We start from the raw sequence: 25987 nt of genomic DNA, 5'->3' as shown, positions 1-25987 counted from the left end.
GAGATCCTGGCTAGCCCTGTATATTTTTAATTCTGGAGACCACCTCTCTGTTCTCTCTCAAGAGGGTTAGCTTAACAAAAACTTAGTTTTCAAATAAGTCTTGATCTTTTTTAAGCAGATAAAGAGTTCCTGTGCCCTCCGGCTTACACAGATGAGTTATAAAGTTGGGACAGAAAACTTGGTTGTACTTAATAGGAGGTGTTGAAGCCCAGTGCATAAATTTCGAATCCTGTGCTTGATAGCCACTCAGTACTGTTTACTTTGTCAGCAGTGCAACAAAGGTAGAAGGCAGAAAATTTATAATCATAGAATCATTTTGGCTGGAAAAGACCTTTAAGATCATAGAGTCCAACTGTAGTAAAACATTGTTCTTAATCTAGGTCTAAGTCAAAGCTGCAGTTCTGTCCTCACAGAACAATTAAATCCACCTGTGTGCAATGCTTTTTGTTTTCTTTGAACCAGAAATGTTTGCATTAGAAAATTATAAAAATTCCAGGATTAAATATTTGCCCTTCCGTTTACTCCCTTGTTTGTGTTTATGAGGTATCTATCATTAGTAGATATCATGCCTAATGTTTAGCAGAAGAGAAAATTCAAGCCATCCTGTTACAGTTGTTTTCAGTCTGTGTCTGTAGGCTGTTGTCTGGCGAATACTTTCGAAAGAATTACAGAAGCTAACAAGGAAAAGTGATCTAATTATAAAATAGGCTTGAATTCACTTTGTGGGGAACTTCTCTGTTCTGAGAAATAGAATAGTTTAGGGTATCAACCTTTAAAGGAAGATTAAAAAAAAAAAAAAAAAAGGAATACGGAGCTGCTCAAGATGTGGTGTTTGTGTAAAGCAGAGCATACAGTGTGACATTTCCATTCTGCATTCTCTTATGTTTGTGTAATTCATTTTTCCCATAATAATTACATGGGTTTTTTCACACAGTATTAGTAGGAGCCAGTCTTTCAGAACAGTTGTTTTATTCAAGTTTTGCTACAGATTTTACAGCTATCCATTTATATTAAGATAACTGTACTAGCTAACTGTTTCCCGGGGTGGGGATAAAAATCTGAACTGCCATTTGTACTGTAGATGGCTGACATTCTTTTGCTCTCCACCTGTAGGAACTTCCAGCCCCTTTGCTTGATGACACCTACAAAAATGAATTGGGAGAAGAAACAACAGCTGTTAAGTCTGGAGATTTTCAGGATTCTATGAAAATAGCCTGGCGCTACCAAAATTTACCAAAATTGGAGGTAATTAGTATTTCATACATTTTTTCCTCTTGTAATCAAAATGAATTTGCAGAGCAAATGCTTTCCAGTAGAATCTAGACAAGAGAACTGAACAGGATTGCCTCCTGAGGGTAAATCATCGTCCACCACTATATTTTGGATTATTAGAGATACAGAGAGAAAGGGATTCTGAGAGTTCGCAGGAACTAGAAAACTTAATACAGACATTAATAATTCAAAAGTAAAAAACATTAAAGTTACATGGGATTTTTCAATGAGTATTATTAAATTGAAACAGCTTTTTACAAAAGTGTGAATAAGTGGGTCACTTGCAAACTTTGCCTGAATTTAGTTGTACACAGATTACTTAAGTAGGTTTAATCAACAGTACTTACTAGTTCTCTGTAGTGAAAGTACTGTGTCGATGCAAGCTCTTGACCTGCTTATCCATGTGCATAACAACTAAAGTAAGCACTTGAGATTATATCAACTTCACTGTCACTAGAAACTAATCACTGTGCAGGGAGAATAGAAGAAACAAGCCCAGTGGTCAGTCTTTCAGAGTTTACAGTTGTTTGTGAATAACGTATCTCCTGTGGCTGGTGACTTCCTTATTTAATCCAGTAGCACAATCAACCTTCAATAAAATCAGAGCATTTTTTTACTATCGAGAACAAAAAACTTGTCTATACATTTTAGCCTACACTTATAAATTCTGTTTTAGATGTAGTCATAACTGCCTAGTAAGTTCAGTCATATTCTTAAAAAACATAATTGGAATGTGACAAAATGATCTTACAAGGCCTGGCATGTTTGGTTTTCTGTGAAATTGCACAGACATGGCTATATAGTTGTATCAGAAAAGACTTATATATGGTGACATGCCAAATCAAACAGCCTCCAGGGTAATCATATAATCCACAATAATCAAATTATTGTGGAGCTTGCTGTGCCACTCTGAACCATCCCCAAAATAATTTGTCTGTTTTAAAATCTAGCAGAATTCTTCATACATTGATATGGAAACAATTGCATGTTGTTAACAAATAGTGTTCTGATGTTCTAAGAAAATAGGAAAACATAAATAATACAGTTAGGTGTGCACTCATCTTCTGTAACTTCACAGAAGTAATCACTTCTTCCACTAATACAGTATTTCTCTGCAATACATAATGTACTTGTCCTTGATTATGCAAGATAGAATAAAGTGGTCAATCTTTTGTGGACTGTTTCCCTTGTTATCATTGTCACTTTCTGAATTGGATGCTGATCATTCTGAATAGTTGAGGTACAACAGTTTTTATGTTTATGTTAAATTTATTTCAAGAAATAAAACTTGCAAATAAAAGTCTAATTCTTAGGCTATCTATACCTTAAAATTCCTCAGGATATTCTACTTAGTGAAAAACAGTTTTGAAATTGATATTACTCAGTATTTTATAATGCAATTATAAAATTTTGGTGCTGTGCTAAGTTAATTTGATTGGTGAATATACTCCATTGAGAAAAAATCTGATGTTGCCTTGCAGCACTCTGGATGTTTAATGCACATAGTACTATCATTTAATTCACAACTTGGTTGTGATTTATTCTGTAAGTTTTCTTTTGGCTAAAAAAAAATAATGTTGAATCAAATTTCAAGGTGCATTTTCCAAACTGATTGAACTAATAAACTAGTACATTTTCAGAAACTGCTGTAAAATAGTTTCAAGTATGAAAGAGAAAAAATAGCTTTGCTTTTAACTAGAACTCTAAAAATGTTAGCAGAAAACTTCTCCATCCAGTATCTGGTTTAGTTTTCATTTCTAAGTAATAAAAGATTTTCATTCATAGTTCACATATTCCCTTCCCATTTATTAGACCTCATACGGACTAGCAAGGTAACTCACTTATGTTCTTATGCATGGTATTTATATTAGTACTCTTCATAACTATCACAGCTTCTCTTTACATATTGCATATACCTTGTACATCAGAAAAACATGGATTTATAAGAAATGTCTCAGAGTAACAGGTCATGTGCTTGATGCACCTTTGCCAGTTTGTAACTTTCATCTGTATCAGAGGTTAATTTAATGTAAACTTTTGAGTATATGGATGGCCTATTTTGCAATGCAAGACAGTGTGGGTTTTTCTTTTCTTTTCTTTCTTTTTCTTTTTTTTTTTTTTTTTTGAATGAACTGCTTATGTTCTTGGGGCAATATATAAACTGTCACAGCATGAAATCAATTTTCTGCCTTGATTCATCCTAAATCTGAGATTTCTAGCACATTAGTATTGCAATTAGAAACATTAACAGCAGACGGTAGCATAAAAGCACGCTCTGGTCACTGACAATTCAGTGTATTTCTCCTTGTGCAAAATAGGAATCCAGGAAAGAACAGGCTTGAGCCTTCAATCCAGTGATAAATTTATCAGATCAAACTTAAGAGGAATGGAAAGTCTCTGCTCCGCACTCTCCATGGTCATTCTGCTAAGGCAGATTATTCATGCTTACTTGATTCAGGTAGGCTTTTTGCAAGCTTCCCCGCTAAGCCTGGGAATGCAGTACATTGAGGCCTATTCATAGGCTTCTGACATAGACCGAGCTTTTATTGCATGGTGTTTTATTATAGCCAAATCCTAGTCTCCACCCAGTTTGTAGGCACTGTGCTTATTCTTTTGAATCAAGAGAGGTTATCACCTACCTTAATCCATGCAGCAGGGTGGATTAAGGACACCAATGTGCCTCAGGATTCTCAAAGAGGATCCTGGAAACTTCTTGTTTCTTCTTTTTTGCTGTCTTTACTAAACTCTATTGGGCCTCAGTAAGGATTTGCATCTGAAATGGGCAACCTGGAGCTTTTCTCAATGAAGACATCAGATCAAAGTTCAGTTAGTCAAGGCCTTTCTAAAACATTAAGGGGGCTTGGAAGTACACAATAAAAAGATGAGCTCTGGCAGAGATTGCAGTAAAAACATTCTGATCTGTAATCCGGATAAAGAATAGATTATAGGCCAAAGAACAGCTCCTGTTTAAATTGCTTTCAGAATCCTCGTTTTAAATTAAGTTACATTTTACATTAAAAATATTCAGATTTTGACAGATTGTTATGTTTTGTTGGAATTCCTTCTTTAACAATCAGGCACTGATAGTAAAATGGAACACTGACTTACAGAATGTGGCTGTCTTTTTTTGAGTAAAACTGATCTGCCTCTTATGGCTAGATGTACATGAGCAATTTTGGGGGCTTTTTTTCATTAAAAATATTTGTTTTAATGAAAAGTTTGGGTTTAGTTTGGTTATTTTGTTCTTTTTGTAGGAAAGATATTGTATAATTGTTACTATTTATATTCTCTTGATAACTGACAGGGCCTAACATCCATTAATCAAATAATTTCAAAATATGTGCTCTAAATCAAATTATTTTAATAATATTAACAGTTTAATATATTTTTGGTAAGCTGAAGCATGAAGTAAAGTTGTGCAAATACATAGCATGACTGATTTCGGAAAGCTAACTATAAATAAATGGCTGTGTCTGTTATTGTCTGTATTCATTCATTTTACTGTTACAGTACTTATTTTATTAGCAAGACCAAGATTTATGAAAACCACAAGCTTTCTGTAACAGTTGGAGTTGGAACTAAATCATTTGTTGCTCAACACACAAAAATTATTGGGATCCCATTACTGTAATAATTCAGTATACCTGACATCATTCCTGTATACAGCGAGAGCAAATGTTGAATTTGGAGCAGTTATTCCAGAGAATGTTCATTGCATATACACACAAGTCTGCTCAACTTTCAGATAGTAGAGAAAACGTATATATTGGCCAGCTTAAAAGAAAAATCCTTTTACAGAATATTCTAAGTTGTTATAGAACCTATTGAGAAACATTTCAAGGCATTGAGGGTATTTCTGGTCACTTTTCAAAAGTAATTCCACACTCTTAAGTACAAACAAAATAGCATTTCATTTTACCTACCAATCCAAACTTCTCTTCAGAACAACCTTTAAAAGGCATTCTGTTCTTCAGTGTAAATATGTCTTCAACATCTCCCTTACTTTCAGTGCTTACCTTTTCTGTCTCACCTATTCTCCTTCACAACTTTTGAGAAATTTAATTTTATTTTAATAATTTATCATTTAATATGGGAGGTGGCTCTTGACTGTTATGAGGGATTCAGCTTAGCAGTAAGTCTTAGGAGTTGGGAAATAGAAAAATGACTTTATTTTTGCACATGCCTGCATTGTACAGTGCACACTTCAGATGCAGTCCAGGCTTAGAGCAGTTGTCCTCAAAATAAACCAATATATGGTCTTTCTTTTGACCTGCAAAGCTGCTGTTAAAAGTCTAGGATCCAGCACCTTTCTTGGTCAAGGCATCATACCAGTTAGAAATATTGTGGGTTTGATTGATACTTGTATTATGAAACTTGGTTATTCAAAATGACCTTTCTTTTTCTCAAAAGTATTAGAACCATTGATGAGAAATATTCTGGTCAGGAGCACAGCGATGTTTGTGCCATAACCTAAAGATCAATTTTAATATTGCTTTGGTAATCTCTTACTCCTTTACATTGTGTACATTAAGAAATACTATACAGTGATTTGCATTTGTGCCAGGTGTTTTCCTTCTCTGGAGGAAAATAACTTGCCTCTGAGGTTTACTCTCCTTGACTGTTCTTTCCAGGGTAGCTTTTTTCTTTTAATGGGAAGGGCAGTAAAGATGTTAGATTTGGGGGTTTATGATGTTCTATATACCCAAAATTGAGAGCTGATAAAAAGTATCTTCATTGTAGTAAACCATGGTTATTGTGTGTAAGGTCTATGTGATGCTTAACCTGCTATTTATTCCAAATTCAAAAAATTAAATGTAGTTTTTAACTATTTCCTCTCTTGTACAGTTTTCTGTTAAAATTAGATATATGAAGGCAATGGTATTTTTTCTTACTGATCATAAATTAAAAAAGTGAAACATTTCAAAGTCAGCTCAAAATGTTTTTGTAGCACCATATAATTCCCAGATACTGAAAAGTCAGATAGGTGGAACACATCATGGTCTGCACATTTCATATATCTGGCCTTTTGAAATTTGTGATCATAGGCCTAGAACATGTGCAAAAATACATTTCTTTAAGTATCTGACTGCACTTTGGTGATGCAACTTGGAACAGTGAAGGTTGAATTCTGTGTGAAAAATTCACATTATAGAATGTCAACAAAGGAACCAAAACTTAACAGTATATGCTTGAAGTTTATGCTTAAACTGAATGAGAAAAAAAATCCGGAAGTTTCTTTCAAGTGTATTTCTAGTTAATGATTGTCTTTTGACAGATAATAATTTAATAATTATTGTAATCACTATTGTTGTTTCCACAGGCCAGCCCAACAACATCTACAAAGTTTGGCCATTATTATGACGTTTCTAAAACAATGTCTCCAGAACTGTTTCAGTCCATAAAATGGCACAGTTTTTACCTTCCTGAAGAATTATCTTCACAGCCTAAAATGAAAACGTGGTAAGTTGTAATACCACATGCTTTTGTTGTGTGTTCAGATTTTGTCTGCATATTATTGTAAAGGATTTTTTTGCTTCACACTTGCTGTGAAAAATCTTGTAGCCACACATGGCTCGCAAGCAGTTCAGCTGTGGTTCTCGAGTCAGTGCTACATGCCATGACTGGCAGCAAAGCTACTGTGGCACAGAGACAGCTCAATATACTGACTCCTCCACTGTGGGAGGAAGAAAGTTGGCAGGACAATTAAGGCAGACATTACTGGGGCAGCCTAGGACACAGCTGCATGTTCAGTCCAGTGCTGCTGACAGCTGAGTGTGGGGACTGGGGAGAACTATTATTGTCTGTCTGTCAACTACTCCCTGAGCACCATGCCCCATCAGCTTTTGGAGATGTGTCTGTCGGGTGGCTATCGGTCTGAGGAAGATATCCATGCAGTTTTAGGGCTAAGACAACAAGCCGTCCTTGACCTACATAGCTTAGAATGTAGAAGAACATAGTTGTGATGGAAGAAGTTGTTACCACCCCTCCCTATCAAGTTAAGAACTGTAAAGGCAAAGAGGGAAGTGTGCTGAGTCACATACGCAAAGCAGTGGAGAAACTTCACAAAATAGTGGGGAAAAATCACATTAGTTCTATGTGACTTTTACTTCTTACATCCTACAGCTTCACCTAAGGAACATACTAAATACTGTGAATAGAATTACAATAACTAATTACGTCTTACACAACACCCTTAATTCCAAAGAAAATCATAAACTTCTCTAAATGAGTAACTTTTTATAGTTTATGTCTTATCAGTAAGGAATTACGGAAGACCAAGAGAAAATGAGTGACAGTAGCAAAGACTCATATAGCCTGTAGCACGCACATCCGTTGTATCTTTTTTTGGAGACATTTTTATACTTTATTGTGATTAATTTTCATTACGGTACGCTCAAAGATAAAACCTGAGTTTTATGAAAGAAGCACAGTATGAAGCACCTTTCTTGGAGTTGTGGAAAAGCAAAAGCCAAGTCTCTTTGTAATTTGTTTCTGTGTTACATGATCAAATGTGTCTGATTTGTAAAAATACATTTTTAGGAGAAAGCAAAGAACTCATATTTTATCCTTTCTATAGTAAATATTTGAACCAACTTTATATATTATGAATTATTATTATTGTTGTTGTTATTGTTTAGTAGCAGGACCATAGAAGATAGACACAACAGTATCTGACAGATAAGTAGCAAGTGCTCATATTGTTATTGAGCAATTTGACTCCCTTTCTCTTTTCTCTAGTAACTAGAGTGTCTCATGAGTGTGCTTAATTCCACTAACTCTATGGCTGTAAAGTATTTCTACATTTTACATTAAAATAAAATTAACTCATACGTATAGTATAGTAAGAGGACTTTAACTTTTACGCATTTGATTTTATAAGCCTTACTTAACTCTGATATTTTCCTTGTGTGCTATCCTGACAAAACTTCATCATTCTTGCCATATGAATTCTATTCTTATTTTTAGTTTTAATCTAATGGAAAGATTAGATTTAGTTAATTTGCTTGGCAAATTGGTAGAACACAGAGTGCTGAAGTGAGAAACATGATCAAATAAAGATGGATTTTGGAAGGTTTATCTCCCTTTCTTCTCCCTGCACCCACATGGGTCTCTTTCAAGAGGCCTCTCCTGAGGAAATTAAAGAATTGTGGTGTTGGGAGTAAAGGCTGGCACCAAAGTAACAGACAACCACCATTCTAAATATAGTTTTCTTAGACACAATGCAAAGTGATAAGGGACAGGGAGGAATAAAGAACACATTGGGAATAGTGAACTCTCGGGCAGAAATCTGTGGGAACTGTGAAGAGTGGGCTGTATCTCTTTCTTCATTTACAGTAGATCATTCATCTTCTGACTTTGATTGTTGTCTTTCCTGACCACAAGCACCACTGGTTTTGGATTCCCTCTGTTAAAAAGGTTGCTGCAGCAGGTCAAGGTTAAGACAAGATGGGAAGAATTTTTCAGGATTACAGCCTCTGAAATAAAATTTAACTGTAGAGAAATGGAGGATTTAAGATTCCCATAATTACAGTCATTCAATTTTGACACACATTTAAAAAATAAAGTGAACTGGAATTTCAACTTTTCTTCATCAATATTGTATGGTTGGAGTTCTTAAAAAATGATGGAAGTGGAGAAAAGCTCTTCCTCCCATTACCCCAATCCCCAAACTGATGTGCACCTAGCACAGTTAGTATCAGCAAATTGGACCACCCAATTTGCATAAAGCAAGGCAAGGTTAGAAAATACATAAATGTTTTCAAACTGGGACCTGATGAAGTCCATCAGTAAAACATATAGAATTGTCAGAGTTCCACAAAGTCAAAAAGGCCAAAGAAATCCCTGTCTTTAAGGAGAGAAGGTGAAGACATCTGTGGGATAACATGCGTGCTCCAAAAATTACCAGAAAAAATAATATATTCTATTTTTGAGCTTCTAGGGTGGTTTCACCAGTATGTTTCCTTTGTTTGCTTATGGGTATTCAACTGGGATAAAGTCAAAAAGCTCTAAAATGAAACAGGAGATACTCTCCATTGATAAAGTCTGTTATAATGTCAAAGGAGGAACACAGCCTGGTTTGACGGCTTTCTTTTTGTCATGTTGATTGTTAAATCCTTATCTTCTAAATAAGCTGTCACTGAGTCACAGTTGAACCTGAGTGAAGTACCAGGCTTTATCCCAGCGTTGGGTCTGGTAATAATCTAGTACTAATTTGGCTTGATATGTATCCTGAGTAATGGGTATCTTTCTTGCAGTCGTAATGTCAAATTTGGAAAAAAGACTAAGGAATAATTGCATGCAGATTAGATAATAGAAGTAGAATTTAAGAAGATTTAGGTCAGTGATCTGGAATAAACTGTATGGAATTGAGTGAAGACATGTCAAATATCATACTAGTAGGAATAATTAATTGAACAAATAAAATAGTCTAGCAGGTCTCCAGAAGAAGATCTGAAGTTATAAAGTGTCTTGAACATAGCATATATTAGCAGTGTTGAGTGATTAATGCTACCAAACAGCATAATTTGAAAAGCATGGAGCTTAATGTGAAAGATGTGCAGCAAAGTATTTCTGTTCTGCTCAGCCATAACAAGGCTGCCCAGTTTGTGATGGAATCGTTCAAGAGAACTCTGGATCAGCTAAAAAAGGTTGTGAAAACGGGTATGCATCGAGAACTGGGATCTGTGGCCTGTGAGGGAAGAGTGGAAGTTCTTGGACATATCTAAGGAAAGTCTTGAAGCACATTAAAAATTGACATGCAGAGGGTGGTAACTGATGTGTGCTGAAGGTAGGACAAGCAGTAACGGGCTACAGTAAACTGCAGCAGTAGAAATATGGGCTGGAAATGAGGTATTTTTTCTAATGATTAGCATGGGAAGAAGTTTCCTTGCAGACACAAGTTGGGAGTATTGTAGAATCTCCATCACTGAAAATTTCTAAGGGCAAGTTAGGTAAATATCTGTCAGACCTCCTGAGGTCCTTTTCATCCCAATCTTCTATGATTCTTTAATACACATTAGTCTTAGTGTATTAAGTACAAAACTAAGTATGAACGTTACCAATTATTGCGCTGCTCCCAAAACATGTATAAGTTTACAGAAACCCAATGGGCTTGTACTGTATTTTTTACAAATATTGTGATTAAACTCTGAATGAAGCATTCCTTTCTCAAGGAATTAAAATGAGCTCACAATCCTGTCAGGATGATGTCATTAAATAAAGTTTATAAAAAGGAGAGGGAAAGGTTATTATTTTGTTGACATTACTGTTTGGAAAATCAATACAATGCTTCTGGCTTCTAAGCTAACCTCAATAGAAGTAAATAGAATAGTAAAAATTTCTGTTCTCTTGATTAACTAGACAATGATTTGAAAGAAAATAATATGATAGTTACAGTTAACCCTTCCAATAGAAGTCAACAATTTGTATTAGTTCTCATCTTTGATTGCTTGAAGGTCCCACTGAGAGCCTGAGCTAACCTCTTTTGCTGTTACAGTGAACTAGGAGCATGGACATGGCAACTTTACAAGTCTCCACTTTGAGGATGTAATTTCTTAGATGTAAGGTTCTCAGACTGCAGTCTGAGGTGCATCGCCAGAAAACCACCTGGTCGTGTAATGCCAGTTACCTCTATAGCACTGTGAAATCTCTATAATCTATTAGGTAGACAGTACCTCAAAAAAAGTACTGATAGCCTGGAAGGAACTAAGAAAAATGTTACAAATATGACTTGAAATTCAGAAAATATCTAAGGGTATGATTTTTCAATGTAATTTCTCAAAAGAAGATTGACAGAAAATGTGTTAACACTGAAAGCTGACAAATCCTTCAAAAATAAGGAGGCACTTTAAAGAAAGGGGATAGTTTATTATTGAAATAATTTACATTAATAGGCTATGTATTATGGGATGTTTGTGAAAGATTTCATTACTTTCTAAAGGGTATACTTTGCAAGTTATGTATCAGTATAGATACTGCTAAATGAAATTTTCTGTTAAATCATGTAGGAGTGCAGATTAAAATTAGTGATGGTTTTGCCTTTTTTTTTTTTAAATCTAAGAATGTTTTGCTTTTGTCACTCATGCAGAGGTTGAGGAAGAAGTGGAAACTGATAGTTTTGCCTAATATATAATTTTCTGTAGGTAAATGGTATTGTTGATTGATGATACCTCTTTATTGTATTAGAAGTCGCAAAAATTTAGGAATTACAGGGACAAAAAAAGAAAAACTCTTCCATCTTCTCAAAATGTTTCCACCTTATTTTAGCTAACGTGAGCCATTCTAAATATTTGTAATGCAGCAGAGCACAGCATGGTTTAAGTTCAGGCTGAAATAAATTGTTATCGTCCTGTAACTACAGCCATTGAAGAGGCACCTTAAATTATGTAGTCATTGTGGGAAGTGTATCTAACCCAACATACACATTCCACATTGAGGTCATAAGCTATATATTCTGCCATGATGAGCTGGTAATTGTAAAAAAAGATTTTAGATGCTCAATATATATATATATACGTTTTATTGCACTTTTTTGATTAAATTATCATAGTACTGATATGAATAAGGCATTCCCTCATTATTGTCCTTTTTGGGTTTTCCTGATAGAGACCTGCTACTTTTGTATGTAATCAATGTTCCTCAAAGAATGTACTTAATCTCTAACTTGTTAGATGCACCTAGCATTCACCTTGTTGACTAGCCTTACTTTTCCTTTTCTTTTTCAAGTAGTGGGTGACTAGCTTTGGAGGTCTTAGGTTTCATTTTTCCTCCTTGACATTTGGAACTGTTTTCTTCCCCCACCCTTCTTTCGGAAGGGGTGGGCAACAAAACTATCCTTTGCACTCCTTTCCTTTCACCACTCAGGGATGTAACAGCAAAAAACAGATCATGCAGTTAAAGCAGAAAATATACAAGACAAGTAATGTACCACGTTTTCCTGTATAGCTAATATGCCTCTAACAGGAACAGTGAGTATAGGGAGCATATATTTTACAATTGTTGGAAAACCAGTGCTGCTTCTTTTAATAAGCAAGGTCCTTTGTCATAATGTTTTGTGTCATAAGAGCCATATATTTGTAAAAAGAACCAACTCATAGAATTGTTTAGGTTGGGAAGGACCTTTAAGATCATTAGGTCGAGCTGTTAACCTGGCACTGCCAAGTCCACCACTAAACCCTGTCCCTGTGTGCCACATCTACATGGCTTTTAAAAACCTCCAGGGATGGTGACCCAACCACTTCCCTGGGCAGCCTGTTCCAGTGCTTGACAACCTTTTGGTCAACAAATTTTTCCTAATATCCAATCTAAACCTCCCCTGATGCAACTTAGGGCCATTTCCTCTTGACCTATCACTTGTTACTTGGGAAAAGAGACCAACACCCAGTTTGCTACAGCCTTCGTTCAGGTAGTTGTAGAAAGTGTCAAGGTCTCTCCGCAGCCTCCTTTTCTCCAGACTAAATAACCCCAGTTCCCGCAGCTGCTCCTCATAAGGTTTGTTCTGTAGACCCCTCACCAAATCATCTTGGTGCTCCTAATTCTCTAGCGTCACATTAAGGAACATATTTTATTTAAACTGTTCTTCAGTGAGTGAACTGTCTCCATAATTGTAGCTAATGTCTATTGCAAGGTAATTAAAGTGCTTTCCTTGTGGGATCAGAGATATAAAGGCTTCATTTGGGCCAGAAACTCTTAGTCATTTTTAGAAATCATGTATGTCTATACACATGTCCCTCTTCCTATCCATACAAGCACTTGGCTTCTTTATGGACTTGCAAAGAAAGGAGATTCTTCGACTGATTAGGCAGAACTAAGTTATTGACTGGCCTTTTATTTTGCAATTAAAGATCAGATTTGGAGGTTATGTGCATGATTTGTTCACCTTTAAAGTTTGGATCAATCTTTCTTATCTTTCCTGTGTTTTTGTATGCATGGATGTGTATCTGCTTTTTGAGGGGGGGAGATGAGGAGTACTGTGTTTGCTCTTCTTCCTGTAGTTCTGGTACCTGATGGCTAAATTAGGTTACAGGGTCCCCTTTTGGATAACCACTCAAGACAGATAGAAGTCCATTGCCCCATGATAAGTATTAATTCAAAACAGATTGGGATATCTGTTCTAAAGGAAGCAGTAAATGGGACTAGCTGTTCGGTGCCAAAAGAAGGCATAAACCTTCTCCTTATCTCATTATTTTTTATGTTAGTGAAGGGCAGTTATGTCCTGGCCCTAATGCTAGGACCAGGTCAATGAGGTTGTGCAGTTGACAGCACTGTTTTCCTGTTGCTGTTGCTAGGATATTCTGGTGTCGTTTTCATTGCATTGCTAATGCTGGTACTTAACAGGAAGACAGAAATATCCTCTGTGATAACTCCGTGCATCACAGAAAAAGTTTACTTTTTACTCCTCTACTTCTATCCTTATTGTTCAGTTGCAATTACCAGAAGAGAAAGTTTGATAAACAAGGGAACTAGTTTTTCAATAATACTTGTAAGTTTTACCGCAAGTTTTACTTTTTTTGAAAAAGAACACGTTTATCTAGAGTCTAGATTTACTGATAAATTTAGAACAGGTTTGACTGTCTTCCCTAATGGAGTCTCCTTATACATAATAAGGCTATTTGTCATACCCTTGATAACTTAACCTTTTTTAACTGCTTAGAAACTATCAACAGAGAAGTCAGAGGCTCCATTGTAACCAGGATACCTTCTTGCCAGCTCCTGCTTTATCCATTACTAAATTGCTAAACAAAAAAAAAAAGAGTAAAGAAGGAATTGTTTAAACTCATTATCAGAATTAAATGGTGGTTAGTAACAAAGCCAAAAAAAAAAAGACTAGAAATTAGAAAATAAGAAATACCTTATTTCCTTCCTTAAATATTATGACAAACATTGCCAGAAGGGTAATGCAACTTGGTTTTAGAAATACTGTTTCCACAATATTTATTTACACAGCATGGTTCAAATTCAAATAAACCATTAATACTTTAGCAAGAAGTAGAAGAGCAGCTATTTTTAGGTTTTAAAAAATCTATATGCATCACATTATTTGCTTTAATTCTTTCTTTGCTGCAAATCTTTTTCTGATGGATTAATTAGAGATCTCTTTTATTTGCTTGTTTTAATTTTGGGACTGTTTAATTCTGCTGATGCTTTAGGTATTTTATATTTTTTATCCCCTAACTTCTAAAAGCAAGTTAGTAATAAATCAGGAATTGAAGTGTGTTGTGATTGTAGTATATTCTCTGGCATCCCTGTAGATAGCATGGTAATACTCATAAGCAAAGTGGTAGATACACAAGCTTGAAAATGCTAGTGTGTGGTAACAAAGACCACAGTCATCTTTTCTTATTGCACATACTGTGTTCCGGTGGCTGTGGCTATACGATAGTTGCAAACTCCTTCCTAATATTGGTGAGCAGCAGTTTCTATCTTTTGCAAAAGGACAAAGGGATATCCAAAAGGATACATGAATGCTTCTGGTTATTGTGAAGTGTTGCAAATTCTCTGCAGCTCTGGCAAAACTGGGGAGAAATTGCAGCACTGTGCAAGCAACAAGGGTGGTGTGTGTGTTGCAGTAATGTGACGACATGGAAAGAGAAGACATTTTGGTTAGCATGGAGGCTAAAGCCCTCTTCCCTTCCACCTGCCCTGTAAACTGCCACCTGCTAGACAGTATAGTTATAACATTTTACACAGCCATTCCTTTTGCAACTAAATGCTAGGAAAGTAATTGACTTCATAAGCAAAATTTACTCCTTCTTTTGTTTGAGATGCTTTTTTTTGTATAGCAAGCCAGACTTTGCACATTATATGTCACGTTGCCAGTTGTTTTCAGCTGTGAATTTCATAGTATTAAATTATGAAGGTACATCAGTTTAACCAGTAGCCTTCTAGGGCACGAAATCTGAAAACAAATAAATGGAGTTTAATTTGGAAGCTTTCCCTTTTATTCATATCTGAGAAAGGTCATCTCTTAATGTTTTCTGACATTGAGTATTGCAAAACTCAACTTTATTATGACTATATGACTTTTGATTGTAGATGTTTATAACTTAAATATATCATTGAGGGGATTGGGGTTGGGTTGATACTGTTTTCTTGAAAGAAATATAGAATTCTGAGTTAAACCAATGGTAGAAAAGACAGGTTTGTAACTCAAGTGCTGCTCAGAAACGTTGTTGTACGTGCAAATGTATGAAAGCAAATTTATTTGGGTTTATTTAGGCATTCATTACTAAAATACATTTGGATAATATTTCTGACTCTTACTGAAGTAATGGGAATAGCTTCATTCATGTCTGGACCAGGTGATCTTTCAAGGTCCCTTTCAACCAGGGCTGTTATTAGACCAGGCATATAAAATGAGTGGAGCAAGTAAGAATATTTTTAGAGGCAAATTTTTTGAAACAATCTTCCATATTTCTGAAGTACACAAAAAAATTTGAATCCACAATGCATGATGGTAATTAGTAAGACTGGAAGGAAATGCCAAAGCTAGAAAAGATAGAACGACTTAAACTCGCAGCTGCAGTGAGGAACCTACATCAAGTCCAGACACACAAGGCAGTATGTTCTATGAGATTTAAGAGAACAGTATATGTTCTTCAGAAGTGAACAACTGGCTTGCTTTTTTAAAGTAAAGATTAGGACTTTCCATCCTTTGTATGTGTTAGCCTGCAGACTGGAGAGCACGAGCATATCTGAAGAAATGCTTTGGACATGCAGGAACTGGATCTTCTAAGACTTCGACAAAACAATTTGCTGAACTTTCATTTGGTTTTAAGTCTGCTTAAACCCATTTTTAGCCACTGGTTTGCTGCTCTTTTTTATTTTTATTTTGTTGTATTTTCTAAATAATACATAAAATAGATTCTACCTCACAATTATGCTGTCTTGCAAATGAAGCAGTAATAACACCTCTATGGATACAAAATAGCGTAGCAGGATGTATCTTATGCTCTGGTGTGGTATCAGAAAAAATACTAAAAAACAAAATTAGCTATGTGAACTTTTTAATTGTGAAAATATTGTCTTTTTTTGTCTTTTGTTGGTTTTGATTATCATAGCAGTTGTATGTATGAAAATTTGCAGTAATAGAAAGTCAACTGTGTCCATCAGGGCATTGATTAGGTATACTTGGAATAACAATTGGGTAGATCTTTGTCAGTTATAGAAGATTAGTAGTGTGCTGGTTTCAACTTTAAGTTGATACGTTAAATCATTAATCTTCTAGATGTAAGTGAGCCTGACATAATTAAGTTATCTTAATCCCTGGAGATTTTAGCTTTCACTAAATGTCTGAGCACTGAACTAGTTGGCATTAAGCAATCACAACTGCTTATAATGTCAACTTTATTCAAAGATGCTTGGCTTTTTATTTCTACAACACCTTTTTTCTATATGACCCTTCCAAACTGAAAGCTGTGTCTACTTATATTTATTTTTAATACAGCTGTTAGAAACATATATAGGAGAGTATTAAAATGTGTTACTAAACTATTTCTTCTTACCAACAGTAATATGAACAGTGCTTACACAAGGCTGCTTCAGTCCATTCAGAGGATCATTTACCAGGAAGGGTTTGATGGCTCTGATGCCCAGGTACTGAAGTCCCTCATACTCTTCTGTAATCCTGTAACTAATGTTGTTTTCTGAATTTTCAAGGGTGGCACAAGGAGGTCTTGGAAAAAGTAACAAGGACCAAGCTGTTTCTAATCATTGCTAAAGTGAACAAGCAAATAGTGGGGTTCATATTTTAATGTGCATTTGGAGTTTTTACCTGTTACAGATACACAGACTGTGCGAGAAAAAAACTGTAAGCCAGCATCAATAAAATGCATATTATGTGCAATTAGCTAATAAATGGATTGTCAAATATAATCTAATTAAGGAAAACACATTTTCCCTTATAGTATTTTTTTCCAAAGTTGCTCTAGCCATAATGTGTTCAAGACTTTTGTGACTGAACATTAAATCTTAAACTTCCAGATTTTTTCACCATTGGCTTAACCGGAGTGAATTTTTTAATGAATCAAATGGTGTGCATCTTTATATAGTGAGCATTGAAACACAAGTAAAGAAATAAGAATGCTTTTTCAACTTACAAAGCAAAACAGCGTACAGGACTTCTGAAGATTTCTGTACTCTTCATAAATCATACTGTGGGTAATCAGAAACATTTTAAGCATAACAATATAGGCGGGAAGCCCTTTTCTAATTTGAACAGTGCCCTATGTATTATTCTTTGTCATATTCAGTAATATGCGAGTCCCTTGGAGTAGGTGGAACTAAACTAATATATTATATATATATGTATATGTTTAATTGATAGGTGGTTATCTTTATTGTTGTATGATGGAAATGTTACGGTGTTAGAAGTTAATTAGTATAGGTGCTGGAGAGCCTCAGAGAATATAATATGAGACTGTGTACTATTACCAGTTGAATATCTTAGAAATCATTTTTGCAGGGAAGATAATGTTGGAGTGTATATTTTTTGTGTCTAAGAGTATGTTTTAGCAATGTTACCTGCGCAGAACACTTGTGTGTAAATTTAGGTTATTTGTGTTTGGTGTTTAGTCTGCTGAGATTTATGGGAGAGCTTGCCTTCCCTTTGGTGGCAGTGCCAGTCTAGAGAAGTATATTGGTCCCTGACAGGCACCTCTCCCCACTTGCTGTGGTAGCCATGGCAACAGGCATGTCATCCTACGGTAAGGCACCGTGCACAGGGATGCTCCTCCCGCACGGTGACAGGTCCTGTGGAAGCCCGAGAGCTTGCTGGCTGCAAGGAGCAGCGCTGAGAGAAACAAACACCCTGCCAGCCTTCAGCCAGCAAACAACCTCCTACTGAAGAGATTAGGCTGGTGTTTCTTATTTTTCTTTGTATATTCCTGAATATTTTTTTACATGTAAAAGAAAATGAAGGTTGGTATTTTGGGGGGTTCCTTGCAAGCAGGGAAAAATTAAAGATATGGATAGTTATTTTCTGTACTTGTTCATTGTTTCAGAATGTCTTGGTAGTGTTAATAAAGCAAAACCAGAACTTCAACTCAGTATATGTTTGCTAAATGACATATATAAGTTTCTGAGGTGAAGCTTTAAAAGTTAGAAAAAGAGTCTTTTTTCAGGCCAGTTTATCCATCTAGAAATCCATTAGCACTTGTGTAGTTGTTTCTGTTTCAAGGGAGATAATGCATATGATTTCCTGGATTGGTTTCTGTTACTTTCTTTTAAGATTCCTCTTTTCCCCATGCATCATCCTTCTTTGTACACTCAAGTTACATACATTTAGAAGCAACATGTAATACACACTTCTTAAAAATTACGTCCAGAGTTGAATGTAGTTATGGCCCAGAACATGCCTTGTAACCTTTTATCATCCAAATCTCTGATAAATTAACCTCTCTGCTACTCCATATCCCCTTCTATTTACTAAGCCTTCAAGAGTACTTTTTTAGAAGCCAGATGTGAAGACTGTAGAGTAAGGACCAGCTTGTATTCTTCTGGACCTGTGTCCTTTCCTGTATATAATAATAATACAAGCTTCTGAGAAGTATGTGCATGTATGCTCATCTCTCCCAAATAATGCTTTCCATTTTGGGTAGGTCCTATTGGCATTGGCTTTCATGAGGTTCAGAGAAAACTGCAAGGACCAAAATGTAGCAGGGAGGTACTGAACTTTCAAGAGATTTACTTACTGACTTTAAGTAGATCAGTTAGTCACTGTCTGTGAATGACAGAAGTTGATGCCACTAATTCTGAATTCTGTGTACTGTGAAGTATAATCCTTCCAAAATCTCTAGACTGTTGAGGTCTAGAAATGTGTTCCTTGTTTAATCTGGATTCAAAGGAAAAGTTTAACTTGACTGTTAAAACTTGCAGATATTTTTGGCTACTTTCACATTAGTATCCCAATGATACTTAGACTTACTACGCCTTTTTACGAGTATTTGATGAGGGGTCTGGAGAAAAATGATCAGAATGTGACTCACCCCAGCTGACAGAGGTTTAACACAGTTAGCAAAATTAGTGAAAACTACTTTTAGAGGTTTAGTAGACCTCTGAAAAATTGGTCAGGCATCTCTAGGACCTAGTATGATTAGTTAACATTAGTTTGATGGGACCGTTTGCTGTTGGCCCACATAGATTGATACTTGACTGTCCTGCATGACTTTGTGCGCCTTAGGACAATAATTCTGGTTTGAGGTATTAGGCTACCAAAAAGTGTGGTTGAAGTTAATCAAATCATTACCTGTTTGTTCACACTGACCAGAACATCTTTGCCAAGATCTGTTTGCAAATGCAAGGTCTGAATGATCTATAACCTAGAAATACGAGTGTGTTTTACATCTTTCAGAAACCTCAGAGTAACTCTTTGCTGCTGATCATTGAGCATGAGCCCTTTATAATTTGAGCATGGTTTAAGTTGTACAGAACAGCACTTTTTTGTTTCAGAATATTATGGGTTTTTCATGTTTGGCAACAGAACTTTCATAGGCAACTATATTTCCTTAACATTTCTTTGGTATACTTTGGAGTTCAAGTTGGGTGACTTTATTACCCTGGAAGTTGGGAAGGATTGTTTTTTTGTTGGATTTTTTAATTCTTCATAATCAGAATTCTTGCTGCCAAAGCAAACATTGTTACAAAAATTATATGCAAAAGGTAAAAAAAACCCCTAACTTCCAAACTAATGAAAGTATAAAAGATGTAGTGGTATATAAAAATTTTTTATCCTACTCTTTACTGCAGGCTTATTACAGAATATTAGACTTAACACTTTCTATATATTTCAGTCATGGAATAAGCCATTTGTCAGGGCCTTGTGGGCCTGACCGAATTATACTGGTAGAAATTCTGTTACTGGCCAGCCAAAATAAATACATCTGATATCCTCTGGTGTTTGAACAGCTTTATCTTTTACAATTCTTATGATTTAATATTGTGAAACAAGCATTTGTCATCCTTTATTCAATAAGAGAACTGATACCCTGATACAGTTTTTTCTCTGTTTGTTCTTGTGGATGTTTTTCATAAGAAAATGTATTTTTTTTTCTCATTAGAAAAGTTTCTGTAAGTTTTATGTATGTTGCTTTGAAATTTTGAAATACCAGAACACTTTCTCTGCATGGTCATATCCATTATATCTTGATAAAGTAGTTTTCTTAAATGCCTGATTTAGTACTAATACTTAAACACACATCAAGAAATGCATGAATCTGCCCTGTTTAGAAGTCACTAAAGAATATTAGACTAGCTAATATTTTTCCTATTCTTTAAAATTTAGAACATCCAAACCTAACAAATATACAGAGAAGTCAGGTTGTGTCGTATTACCCTGTACTATTATCCAGATCTTCATACTGTAGTGTAAAAAGTTAACTTTACATAAGTAAAGCCTAAAAGCCTGCAAAGCTGGAGACTAAAGAATCTGCCAGAGTTAAAACATACCACTTTCACAAAGATTGTAAGCGAATTGGCAGGTCATCTCACTGTGTAACCCACAGGGGTTGGATAAATGCAGAGCCATGTGGTACTAACTGTGTATCACAACTTGGGCTCTGTCTACCCAATATGGAGAAAGAAGTATTTATAAAAGTAGCCTCTTGTCTTGGCAAAACCTTTCATCTGGATTTCCAGAGCAGCTGCGCAGTGTTTTGTGCTTGAGAGTTACTGTTCATTCCAGCTGGTAGAGATGAGTATCTACAGTTTATCAAAGCATTTTACTGTAATGAAAAGTACCTGGAAACTTTTGTCTAGCTAAACTAGTATGTATATATATATATATATAAAGCTGACCTTTAAGTATGAACCCTAAACTCTAGAAATGTATCTTTGATCACCTTGTACAGGAAGTCTTTCAACAAGGGTGCTTATTGTCTCTCTCTCAGCTGATAGTAAATATACCTAAAATACTTCTTAAAGATCACCAGGAAGGGTCAATCAAATAAGCAGAAATGAGATCTGTCATCATGAGAGATGACATTTTACTTTGCGTAAACAAATTACCACTCTGGCTTCAGAATCTGCCCCTTCAGAAAAGGAGCTTTATCAGCCACTGCCACGGCTGGATGCTCTTCTGCCAGCATTCTGCAGGGCAGCAAACACTTCAGCTAGGTAACACACAAGGCTGTTTAGGATTTTACATGTCAAAACAGCTTAGATTCTAGTGCCCGGTAGCTAACTAAAGCAGATCTAGAAACACTCATGTCAAGGACTTTCAGAAAGATGTAGTCCTTAAGAGACAATCTGCTGATGCCTCCATCAGAGACTGTTTCTCCATACCTGTGGGTAAACCTTCTTTCGTTAGTTGGAAGGAGTTGACAGGAATGTAGATGATACTTACAGACTTCTAAAACAGTGAAAGGGCCATGCATTGGTAGGCCACAAATGACCTTGTTCATTTAGAAGTAGCAGAAAAAGTGAAGCTGAAGCAAACAGAATAGTCAGGTTATGAAAGTAACACAGCAGAAAGTTGAAAACAGAGGCAAAAGTTGTATTTGATTACACTCAGCCCCTTCCAGCAGACCAGTTTAAAGCTGAGAGAAAAGATCTATTTTTTTTGCATGGTTTTCAAGGCAGTGATGGAGAAAAGAAAGGACATGAAAAATCATAGTATTACTGCCTTTTGTGTCAGAATATACATACATTTAGCGGGTTGCAAAATGCAGATTAGTAGTTTTCAGTATTTCCATGCTGTCTCTTACATTGTGCTTGTTTATCTGACATAGCATGATACCCAGTCAGTGAAAAAAATGTCATTCCATTTGTAATTTTTTTAAGATCATCTGAGATTAAGCTATGATTACATAAAATATGTAATTATTATGGACATGAATTCTATAAATTGTAGTTTTAAAATACGTTGCATGCCATTTTCCTCTTAAAGTTTAAAAAATAACAAGTGGTGCTTTTCTTTTCAATAGAAAAAACAAAAGAATATTTTGCGGATAGGAATTCAGAGTCTGGGTTCCATGTTGTGGGGTGATGACATCTGTAGCAGTGATACTCCTGAAGATATTCATAGCCTTACAAAATTTCTGTATGTTCTCCGTGGCCTCCTCAGAAAATCTTTGTCAGCCTGCATCATCACAGTGCCTGCTCACCTTATCCAGGTAGGAATGCTGTCTTTGCTACATTTCATAGCTGACACATCAGTTAGCAAAAATTTAAAATTCATGGTAAGAAAATACATGCAAATCTGGACATTTTGAAAACTTTTTGTTCAAACAGCAAAGTTAAACATAACTTCACTGTAGTGTTTCTGTACTTGTGTGGGACAATCATACTGCAAAATCTACAAAGACCTAAGTGTAAAACCATCTTAAGACAATTATGCTTTATGTGGGTCTTAGTCTTTTTTGAAAAACTAACAAAATTTCAGAAACTATTAAAAAAACAGAACCGTGCTAGTAATCTCTTCTTAATTTATTTCTTTTACAACATCCCTACATACTTTTCCACTGCCTTCAGAACACTGTTTAGAGTTTTGATTCCAGACATTTCAGTCCACTGTCTTAATCTGTCATGCTCATTATGATGATGTGTGATGTTATGATGATGTGTGCCAGGAACTGCAAGATACTGGTTTACTCTTTAATTCAAATATCCCCTTGTATTGGAACCAGGAGCAACCCAGTTATGGTATCAGAGTAATTTTCCCAACTGCAAAATCAGAAGCTGCTAACAGCACTGAGGGTATATGGAGACTTAAATGTGTCTTCTGGAAATAAACTTTTTTAGCAAAAGGAAAAATGCAGATAGTCTTTTTTTTCTGCAAGTGGTAATGTAACTTACAAAAGCAAAATTATAATTCACAATGAACAGAGAACCTATAATTTTAGATATTCATTTGATTTGATTATAGTAAAAAAGTACTGGATAAAACCTCATATTATGCAAAATGTTTTCATAGAAGATGAGTTTATCATTAGATTAAATCCTGTTTTAGGTAAGTACATGACTCTCACTTGAGTATTGCATTTTGTAAAGGTGTTTGAATACCTGCAAATGTTTTTTATCTAGATACCCTGATGCACTTTCTGCTTCAAAAATAAAGAAATGAAACAATTTTCTATTTTTACCATTGCAGTCAAAAGTGTATGAATATTCCTCTTGCAGTACAAGCCTCCATCTCCTTACTTTGCTGTTTTTAAATATTAGAGGGCAGTTTGCCTTCAAAAAGATTGACATTAGAATTTAATGCAATGAATAGAATTTGTGAATGTAAAATAAGCATCCTTCTTTTTACGCGTTGGAATTACCTGTCCATAATTGGGACATACAATTGGTTTCATTGTAGTCTTTTTTTATATATATATTATGTCAGTAAAAGGTATGATCAGATTTTAGAGAAGTCCAGAAACATCTCTGAGAAACAAACTGAAGGGCAAAGTTTTTTGTTTGTTGTAAACTTAGTTGATTTGGGGTTTATGTTTATAAATTCCATATAAATCAATTCCCATGGAGTTAGGATTGAAATTATATCTCATTTTTTAAATAACTGATTTTTAGATTTTAACCGAATTGTTTTACAGTAAGTGCTAGAGTATTTTGAGTTAAACAGAAAGAGATATTATTTCCAGAATCTTTGCTTAGTAGCCTTAAACAAATGAGAGCGTTAATTATTTTTTTTGAAATTGTTAAATTTCATGTATCCTTCTTTAAGCACTAAACTATGGGGAAAACTGTCATTAGGAGGAGCAAAGCTGCTGAGGGTTCCTTATACCCCACATTACTCAGTTCCCAGAGCCCTGCTGTGTAGTTGTTCCACTCTCCAAGAAGCCTGTTAAAGAGCCCCTGAGAGCATGTGTACAGCCCTCCATGTTAATAGTTAATTGGTGAGGATGGCAAGATGAGAGGACAGCCGAACATGTGGTCTCTCAGGCTCAAGCCGTAGGCAGACCTTTAGTTATAATAACAGCAGCTGCTCACATTCTCACAACCCAGCTACTCACCATTCTGTTGCTGAGGTTCCTTGCTGGATTAAAAAAGTGAAGAAAATATCTTTTCTTTCTGAAAGAATAAGAGAAGGGGATTTTTTTTTTCCAAGTGCATTTCTCTATATATATTTAATTTGATCAGAGTAAGTTCTAGCATATGCTTTCTCTGTTGAATCTTAGTCAATACACTGAAGGCACAGAAAATGCACACTTTTTTCTGAAGATGTGCTAAATTCCACATTTGTTCCCTGAACTACTATTTCTGTATTTTCTGTTAACTTTTGCCTCCCAACTGTATTAAGCAGTCTACACGTAAATTCTTCACATGAATAATTTCCATGAAGGTAAATGTGAGTTCAAAATCACATTTTAATCAAGTTTTTTCCTGCATTACATATGCAGAAAAATGGTTTCTTTTTTACCTGCTTTCTCTTGAGAAACTAGATTTTTAGTAGTGACTCATACCGCATCTTGCCTTTGTCAGCCCCCAGTACTAGTTACTCCAGTGAAGAAATAAAACGTACAGTTGGTAGTACTGATTTTCAATAAGGACAAAGTCTTTCCAACCCAGACTAGTTATATTTTTATATGTAGTGTATGAATAATGCATATATATATATGTGGAATATATATATTATATATATATATATAGTTTGGGATTTTTTTCTTTAATATATTTTGCCAAATACCTCACAAGTGACTGGGAGTTCCACAAATTAAATCTACCTGGTTTATTTCTTTTTCAGAAAGTTTGATTTTGCCTTTACTTTTCATAAATTATATCTTTGTTCTTGGCTGATGAGACAATAAGATGAGGCTGCCTATTTTATCTTTTCTGTATTCTGATTGTTTTGTATTTTTTCTCATGCTGCCTCATTTATGTTTTTAAACAGTCACTTTTCTTTTAATCATATTTTACTTTATTACAGTAACATAACACAGTCATGCTATGATTGTTCACGTTTCCTACATTCTAATGTCTGCTTTGTCTCTTTGATGACTACTGAACATTAGACAGTGATTTTTTTCTTGATGCTTTTCCCTCTGTGGTACACATCCACCAATGTGGCTCTTTCATTATTCTAGCTATTCATTGTCTTGGATTTGATAACTTTGAATTGCATCTATCCAAAGATGATGCTCATTCACCCAGTTTGATGGGACACTGAATGTCTTCACAGTCTTCTGTGAGGCTATATTGTGATAAAAGACACAAATTTACAGAAAATCTGGTTGTCTACAGGGTTTTTTCAGAGTAATTTGAAGAAATTGTAGTCCACTAAAGAACACATTCCTTGTGTTTTATTGATGAAAATTCTAGTGCAAACAGTGCATGAAGGAAAAATAAAATTCTCTTTTTTCAACCACAAAAATAGGACATTATTCTGGAACAGGATTTCAAGAAAATGACACTAAAAACTTATCCAATTATGAATTTTATTCAGGTGATGTGTGACAAGTTTTACTTGATTGATATTTTCTACTGATTGAGCATACTCTTATACTGTCAGGTAATAAATATTGAGATACTTACAAGTATGATTAAAATAGTTGATGGAAGGTTATTTTTCAGGTCTTTCTACCAAGATGGATTGTGCCTATGAAATCAGATGGTGCATTTGAAAAGGGAAAATTACTCCCATTTTAAAAATCTAGCATTGATCAAGGAGGGCAGACTGAAGGGGGATTTCATTTCTTTTTACGCTTTCCAAAATTAAGGAATATTATTTCCTTATGTCGAAAACAAAAGTCCAAAAACAAATAAGGACTCTTTTTCTGTA

The 25987-nt window shown here is 35.2% G+C and overlaps 1 protein-coding gene across 1 annotated transcript in view; it reads left to right on the top strand.

Moving 5' to 3' along the window:
- ELP4 (elongator acetyltransferase complex subunit 4) overlaps positions 1 to 25987 on the top strand; it is a 149916-nt gene that overhangs the window by 29565 nt on the left and 94364 nt on the right. Inside the window, exons 4-7 of the mRNA XM_055814759.1 lie at positions 1114 to 1245; positions 6593 to 6732; positions 16782 to 16866; positions 22191 to 22379. Of these exons, the coding sequence (XP_055670734.1) occupies positions 1114 to 1245; positions 6593 to 6732; positions 16782 to 16866; positions 22191 to 22379 (546 nt within the window). The remainder of the gene's footprint in view (positions 1 to 1113; positions 1246 to 6592; positions 6733 to 16781; positions 16867 to 22190; positions 22380 to 25987) is intronic.

This window comes from Falco peregrinus, chromosome 9 (assembly GCF_023634155.1).
Source record: "Falco peregrinus isolate bFalPer1 chromosome 9, bFalPer1.pri, whole genome shotgun sequence".
Classification (NCBI taxonomy): Eukaryota; Metazoa; Chordata; class Aves; order Falconiformes; family Falconidae; genus Falco; species Falco peregrinus.
This window is presented reverse-complemented; position numbering and strand designations above follow the sequence as displayed.